Below are 8,096 nucleotides of genomic sequence, written 5' to 3'. Positions count from 1 at the left end.
TTTTACACTTGAGCCCTGACAGCCAAACTTCCATAGTGCCATTTCAAGTTGCTGAAATACTAATTAATTATAAAATTGGAGTAAAATATTAAATACATATTTATCTTTCCAAATTGCTATTTGTTTGATTAGGCAAGTGATTCTAGATTGTTGTTAGCTGCCATCTAGTTGATTCTGACTCACAGTGACCCTATAAGGAAGCCCTGATCCAGGCATACAGTCATTGTTGTAGGAGCCCATTGTTGCAGCACTGTATCAAACCATCTAGGGTAGAGTTCACATTTACATGTAGTAGGGATTGGCTTACCATGGGAAGATAATGTAATACTGATTGCTGGTCTTACTACTCCTATATTGTCAGAAATTTTATGAATTATGCACAGGTAGATCCTTTGGGCAGTAATGGAATGTGTATCGTAGAGTTTATGAGACTGTTGCATCCGTGCATTTTTTTCCCTGTTACCTATCAGTGTTTGTGACTCACCATCTGCTTGTTCCTTCCATTGTCTTCATCTGTATAGGTTCTTCATCACCACACAATTCAGAGGATGAGCAAAAAATGAATAATTTTATAGAAAAGGGTATAGTATCTTTGCTTTCAAGTATTTTATTTATGTTTAATTCATTTAGTTTATTTTGACTAGATTTTGACATTTCATATCAAAATATTATTTTCAGTGAAGACCAAAAGCAGAAAGTTTTCCAAGATGGTAGCCAGTGATATAGGTAGGAAATAGAAATTTCTACTTTGTTTCTAATCCTTGCTATATGCAATGCTAACTCAACATCAGAAAATTATCCAATGCGTTGCATTTTGTATATGTAAATTTGTTATTCCTTGTGCTAAACAATAATTAATCTCTTGGGCTTTGTCTCTTCTAAACTCATTTGGGACAATAATTATTAAAATCAGTTTAATTGGGGTTGCAGTTCTTTCTCTAACTTACAGTGTGAATTGTTCTCTTAATTTTTATTTTAAAATATATCAGGGTTCAATTTATGACATAATTAGCACAGTTTTGTAATTCCCAAGGTAAAGTTTTGAAATGAATTTTTTTTCCTTTCTGGTCTTATTTATTTTTAATTTATTATCTATATTCCATATGCCTCACATATTTTAAGACCCAGATTTTGAAGAACTATTGTTCTCAAAGACTCACTTTCCATCTGTCATCTGGACCACCCTCAAACCAAAAATTGGTTATGGAAAGTGTTTCTTCAGAAATGCCTTACCTAGTTACTTGGCTCTGAAAGCAGGATTTTCAACTGGTTCAGCCATGCCCGACGCAGTGCAGCTGGAACAGACTTGAATTTGCAAAATGTGGTTGTACCTGAGCAAGCACCGGAACAGGGAAAATTCCAAAGCCCTGGACTGGGAGAGTGGGAAGAGGCACATCAGCCCTGTGAGGAGATTGATGCTGGAGGTTGGATTGTGGAGTGACACACATTCAGAGCGACTTCTTTAACCACCATCACTGAGCCCGGTGTGGCGCTTCTTGCTGTCTCTGTGGCTGTCCTTGTCTTCCGTGTGTTGTGCCACACGTGGGCTGCCCTTGTCTCCTAGGAGGGAACTTAAGTTTCTAGCACAGCGGTTCTCAACCTGTGGGTTGTGACCCCTTTGGGAGTCGAACAAGCCTTTCATAGGGGTTGTCCTGTTCATAACAGTAACAAATTACAGTTCTCAAGTAGCAACGAAAATCATTTGGTGGTTGGGGGGTCACCGCAACATGAGGAACTGTCTTATCGCGGCATTAGGAAGGTTGAGAACCACTGTGAATCTAGCAGGTCATCAACCCACACGTTTTCCTGTTCTAGTTATTGCTCCTGTTCACCCATATTTTACAAACCTGGTCCCTTCTGCTTTGTTTTGCTTCATTGGCCCTGACTGGGCTAGGATGAACCCGTTTGAGGACCTGTCTCAAAGCCTCAAATTCAAGAACATAATACACAGTCAAATGTGGGATATGATCAAACTAGCAAATTTTTTTTTGTGGTCATAAAATTGTGCTGTTCCCCATAGCTTCTAAAAGGCCTAAAAAACACTGTTTCAGAAAAAGAATGACGACTTTGACCTTGGTTAAAATTCCCCAAATTTAATATACAGTTATTACATTAGGCCTTTCGTTCCCAAATTCTTATATATTCCTTGAATTGAATATAACCACACGTTTCCAGTTAGCCACATAGCTGTAGATTTTCTTATAATAATGCTTAATGCATAGCTAAATAAAATTATCAAAAACTCTTAGAAGTATTGTCCATGGTTTTATGTGTTGTAAATTGAACCCTGTTTGGTCATATTAATGGTTTCTATTAGCCCCTCTGTAATTTTTTTTTTTTAAGTAAAGTGGCTGTTCTTGGGCAAAGGGCTCTTAGTTGCCTCTTTGTGGATTTTTGAGATAATCGGTTGGCAATAGTTCAATCACGTTAATTATATAATGACACTGTTGCATAATACTTTTTCAACTGATCGCCTTTGCAGTATATTCTTTCTCAGTGGTACTTCAGAAGCTCTTTTTATTGACACCTAGTGTAAAATGTTACAAGCGATGTACCTAAATATATTTACCGAACAACCTTAAGAATTTAGTTGCCTAGGAATGTTGCCTTTTGTTACAGGGACATTGTAGGTAATTATATGTTTTTAAAATTATCTGGTTCTTGGTTTTCTTTCTTTGCTAAATATTTTAACTAGCTTCCGTTTTCTTTTTATGTTTTAAGTAGAATGTGTAATACAGGATTAATAAATATTTGAAATAATCCATTCATTTATTAGACTTGAGATCTAGAATTAGAAATTAGAAAGATACATCTTTAATAACTTTCTTGCTTTATTTCTAAGTTATTGGCCCATGTTTCTTTTTGTTGTGTTGGTTTTTATGGTTATAGTTTTTGAGACATATGTTATTCAACTTTTCAAAATTATATTACAGTTTTTTCATAGTTGTGCATAATTATTTTCTGTTTTAAGAGCCATTGCTATATTTCTTATTTGTAATTTTATTTATATTTTGCTGACTTCTTTCAGTTTGCTTATTAACCCTATGATTTAGGTACATAGAAGGAATTCTAACTTTTCTAATGTTTCTTCATTCAAAGGCAAACTGCCTCATTTTAGACTAAAATTTTGTATTTCAAAATATATCCATTGGTTTATCTCCCTATACTGCTGTGTATTTTTATGACTTAGCATAAACTGTGATGTTGAAAAAATCATAAAATATCAATGGGATATTAGAAGGAACTATATAGAATCTCCTGAAGACCTTTCTATCAAGATGAGTAGAACTTCATCTTTAGGTCCTACCCTTGTGCTGAATGAAGTATCCTCAACTGCACAAAATTATCACCTCTCTCTTCTTCCCTCTGCAAATATTCGTTCCTTTTCTAGGCATTAATCTGAGAACTTCCAAGGTTGACACTGATTTTAAAAACACCTGTGTGGAAGGCAGGCTGACCGAATGGCTTGGCTCTGAAATGTTTCCCCTATTGAGGGGGCACAGTGGTATTGAGAGGCTGTGGCAGGAAGGAAGGACTGTAGGCTGCCATTCGCAGTTATGATTTTCCTAACACTGTATCAACCGTGTATAAATAATGTTCTCATTTAATTCAGTAACTTGAAGGAGCTGGATATTGTTGTTTCACATTTTACAGATGACCAGTCCAACTCCACAGTCTTATACACTCTTATGCACTGCTATTTTACCTACTGAAAAAATAACTGACGTGTTGGAAACACATCTTTTATTGTAATTAGACGCTCTGGCTATGGCACTCTTCTTTCTACCTGGGAAAAGGGAGCTTTCTTATTAAGTTCCTTCCTCATACAGGACCATCTTGATTCCTATCACGCAAACCTAATATACTGTGTCTGGAAGTCTGCTTTCCCCAAAGACCAGGGACAAGGTCCACACTTGTAGACGCTAAACAGAATGGTTGAGTTTCTCTAGTTGCCTACCCAAAACCTAACTGCATTGTTTGTTGTCTAATTCATAACTAATATAGATGAATGATGCTGGCAATGACTCCATCTTTATGGAGAACCCCCCCCCAAAAAAAAAAACCAACACAAGTCCAGTTGCCTTTTCATCTTCCATCCCGAAAGGACCCCAGGTGTGCAGAGTAGAACTGCACTTCATAGACTTTTTAAGACTGTGGGCTTCTGGAAGGAGCTCTGGGTGATTTTCAACCACCAACCTTTTGCTTAGTCATCAAACTTAGCTTTATGGACGAGCCAGAAAGTCCTCATGTAGATCCAAACCACTGTCGTCCGGTCAAGTCTAACTCCTAGTGACCCTATCTGTATTGTACAGTTTACTCTGAGGCTGTACATCTTCATAGAACGGCAATCTGTAATGGCATAGGAAAAACATAGCAGAACATGATACAGTTGAATCATCTATAATGAAAAGCACATGCATGTAATGTACATTTAGTAATTATTTTTACCTGTTCAGATCTTATGGTTAATTTTTGTTAGTAAACTCTTATTAAACATTTTAAAGTCAGTTTTCATATGGTATTAGCAATTTCCATAAATTACTTAAGAAATAAGATTATTAATTTTTGCTCATTAATACTTATAATTTCATATTCTCCTAATTTTCTACCCAGTTTCTACTCATGCATATATTTATACTTCATAAAACCTAGATGGTTTCACTATTGTAAGTAATGGTAAAATATATATCTATATTTATAGTATTATTCACATTTTTCATGATATCCTTATGAATAAGACAATAAAACATGAACCAGATGTTAGCAATGTTGTTGAAACTACGATTGGCTGTTTTAAAGATAATTTTAGATTATTCTGTTTCTTATTACTCTACTTCATGCAGGAAGTAGATGCTTAGCTGGATTATGTTGCTATGACCTTGACTAGATCTCATTTCATTGCTAATTTTTACGTAGAAGGAATAATAACCAAACTTTGTGATTACATGACACTATTAGAGGAAAATAAGACTAGAGATTACAAATGAAGTATCAAAATGGTTATGCTTTCCCTGAGTGTCACTACTTACGTAAAGACATTCAACTGAATGAATCATAATAAATTTTGGATGACATTGCAAAGAATAAGCATTCTAGAATAGTTCACTGGGCCCAAGTGCAACCTGTCCATGGATCAAGAGATAGTTGTTTGAACAGAACAGCGTACTTCTGAATGCTTGGAAGAAAGTGGGCATCAGGGAGGGCAATGTGCTTTCATCTAATGTATTCAATCGTGTGCTGAACAAATATTCTACGAAGCTGGATTATGTGAAGAACATGGCATCAAGATGAGAGGAAGTCTCATTAAACAACTTGTGATTCGCAGATAACACATCTTTGCCAAAAATGAACACTATCTGAAGCTCTTCCTGATGAAGGTCAAAGATAGTCCTCATGACAGGACTAACAAATAACATCCTGATAAGTGAAGAAAATTAAGGTTGTCAGTGATTCTACCTGAATCAACAATTAACATCTGTGGAAGCAGTAATCAAGAAATTGAATGGTGTATTTCATTGGGCAGATCTGCCAAAGACCTCTTTACAGTTTTAAAAAGTAAATATGTCACTTAATGATCAGGGTATGCCTGACCCAAACCTTGATTTTTTTTTCAATCCTCTCATATGCATGTGAAAGCTGGAGAGTGAGAAAGGAAAATGGAAGCACTGATTCATTTGAATTGCGGTATTCATAAGAATATTGAATGTACCATGGGCTGCAAGAAGAAAGCAAAACTCAGTCTTGGAATGCAGCTGTAATGTTCTTTGGAAATGAAACCAGCAAAACTTCAGCTTGCTGGCTTTGGACACATCACCTGGAGAGGCCACTTACTAGAACAGGGCGTTGTAATTTGTCCAAGGCAATCCTTAGTGAGATAGATTGGCACGATAGTCTAAACAGGAGACTCAAACATACCAACAATTTGAGGATGACACAGGACCAGCAACGTTTTGACCTGTTGTACATAAGATCATTGCAATGCTGTGAAGTATTTAATACAGCTCTTTTAGCTCTTGCCTTTGATACTCCCACCAAGCGATCTTTGTTTCCCTCATGGCTCTGGGGAAGAAGGTGGGGAAGATGATATGATTCAGTTGTGAGTGATTGTGAACACTTCATTGTGATTGTGATTGCCCTCCTGCTGGGTATAAACGGAGCCACTTCGGAAGCAGAAAGTGAGGTTGGACTACCTGCGAGAGAAGAACTAGGAGTGGATCATGTCCTTAGGGTTCCTAGGTCCCTGCTCACTGAACCTCCTTGATCCAGGAGACAGCTGTGCCACAGAGGAGTGGCAGTCTTCTGCAGAACCAGGATCCAGAGCATGAGACAGTGGTGGACTTCCCAGTCCAAGAACATGCAAAGCTGAGGCTTTGGGGCATGAGACTAGCTGGTGGAATGGGGTGCCTCTGGGCACTTAGTTGAAGAAGATGAGTTTTGCTGACCCATGGAGCTGGAGCTGGGTGCCTTCCGGTTGAGGCTTTAAACAGTGGCATACTCTTGGAGCATTTTTTTAGCAGTCCTGAAGGTTATGTAATGCTGAAGCAGGCCAGGAGCCGGGCCAAAGATCAGACAGAGACCTGCCTGCCCACAGGCACAGCTCAGATGAAACTTCTGCCTGAATAATGCATCCTGGGTTTTTGTAGCCTTTTAGCTTCTTAATAAGCCCCATAATCATGAGCATCATCTGATTTCCATGTGTGACCTTTGCAATGAATTATCAAATCCAACCACAGATTTAGAGGAGGGTAAGAAGAGGTGGTGGGCAGAGGCATGTGTGTCATCTGCCTTGTGGCATTTAGTCTTGGGAGCTGGAGGAGGTCAGATGGGGCCCCTGTGCATTTTCCTCAGTGCCATGAGGCAGAGCCAATCCTACAGCAGCTCACAAATATTGGCATGTCAAAACAAATGGAATTAGTAACTACTTAATGAGTACCTTTTAAATCCCAGACACTACTAGGGGGCTCCAAAGAGTTTTTTTTTAAATGGAATTAAAAGAAATGTTTGGTTTGGTTTTACGAACTTTTGATGCACCTTTGTACTGGTTATCTTCATGTGGTGTTTGCTATTACAGAGCATTGTTGTTAGGTACTGTTGAGTTCCGGCTCATAGCCGCTCTGTGACAACAGAAGGAAGCACTGCCTGGTCCTGCTTCCTCCCCAGAGTTGTGTTGTTTGAGCCCATTGCTGCAGCTACTGGGTCAATCCACGACAGGCTTTCCCCTCACTACAAAATTTGTATTTCAAATTTTGAGTTACTGTAGTTATAGGAGTAATAATACATTTCTTAACAACAAAAGTTGTCATCCAATTAATTTTTTTAATTGGAAACAAAACAAAATATAAAAAAGTGGAACAAATTTAAAATGGGTCAAAAGGGAGATCAATTGGTAAAGTGTAGATTTTAACCTAACAACATCTGCAGTAATACTCTTTATCCGATAACAAGGCCACTCCCATCCCTGGACTATGGTCAGAGCCTTAATCCTCATGGTGACCATGCAAATGGACTTTGGGCTTCCAGTGTCATCTATAGCCTTCTGCAAACTGGGCGTTTGGTTTTTAAGCTCTGATAACCATTCCCTTATTTGGATTTGATTATTTATAATCCTTGGATCACACAGGCTGATGTGCTTAGTCCAGGTGAACTTAGTTGATGCTTCCCTTAGCTGACTGCTTGTTTTGAGACAAGCCTTTAAGACCCCGGTCATTCTTCTTTCTGATAGCCCGACACCATCTGATATCTTCACTACAGTTTTTTATTGCACCCATCATCTTCAGTGATATTTCTTGAGGGTTAGTATCAAATAGACCCATGTCACAAGAACAAATTGGTCTTATGTTCTTTATTGATTTCAATGCCTGACAATCCCACGTATGTCAGAGTAGAACTCTTCTCCACAGGGTTTTTGGTAGCAAATATTTTAGGTTTTTCTTTCTACTGTTTCTGGGTAATTGCAAGCCTCCAACCTTTCGGTTAGTAGCCATAGGCAATTATCATTTTTACCACCTAGGGTTCATACAACTCTTAACACACTCCATCCATCCATCCATTCTGTCAAGCCCATTTGTACATTTGTTGCCCTCATCATTTTCAAA

The 8,096-nt window shown here is 38.0% G+C and overlaps 1 protein-coding gene across 1 annotated transcript in view; it reads left to right on the top strand.

Annotated features, from left to right (window-relative positions):
* STXBP5 (syntaxin binding protein 5) overlaps positions 1–8,096 on the top strand; it is a 186,108-nt gene that overhangs the window by 148,586 nt on the left and 29,426 nt on the right. Inside the window, 2 exon segments of the mRNA XM_030886748.2 lie at positions 522–581; positions 679–726. Coding sequence (XP_030742608.1) covers positions 522–581; positions 679–726 — 108 coding nt within the window.

Source organism: Echinops telfairi, unplaced genomic scaffold (assembly GCF_000313985.2).
Source record: "Echinops telfairi isolate 266 unplaced genomic scaffold, ASM31398v2 ScPeMD7_3533;HRSCAF=4204_0, whole genome shotgun sequence".
Lineage (NCBI taxonomy): Eukaryota > Metazoa > Chordata > Mammalia > Afrosoricida > Tenrecidae > Echinops > Echinops telfairi.
This window is presented reverse-complemented; position numbering and strand designations above follow the sequence as displayed.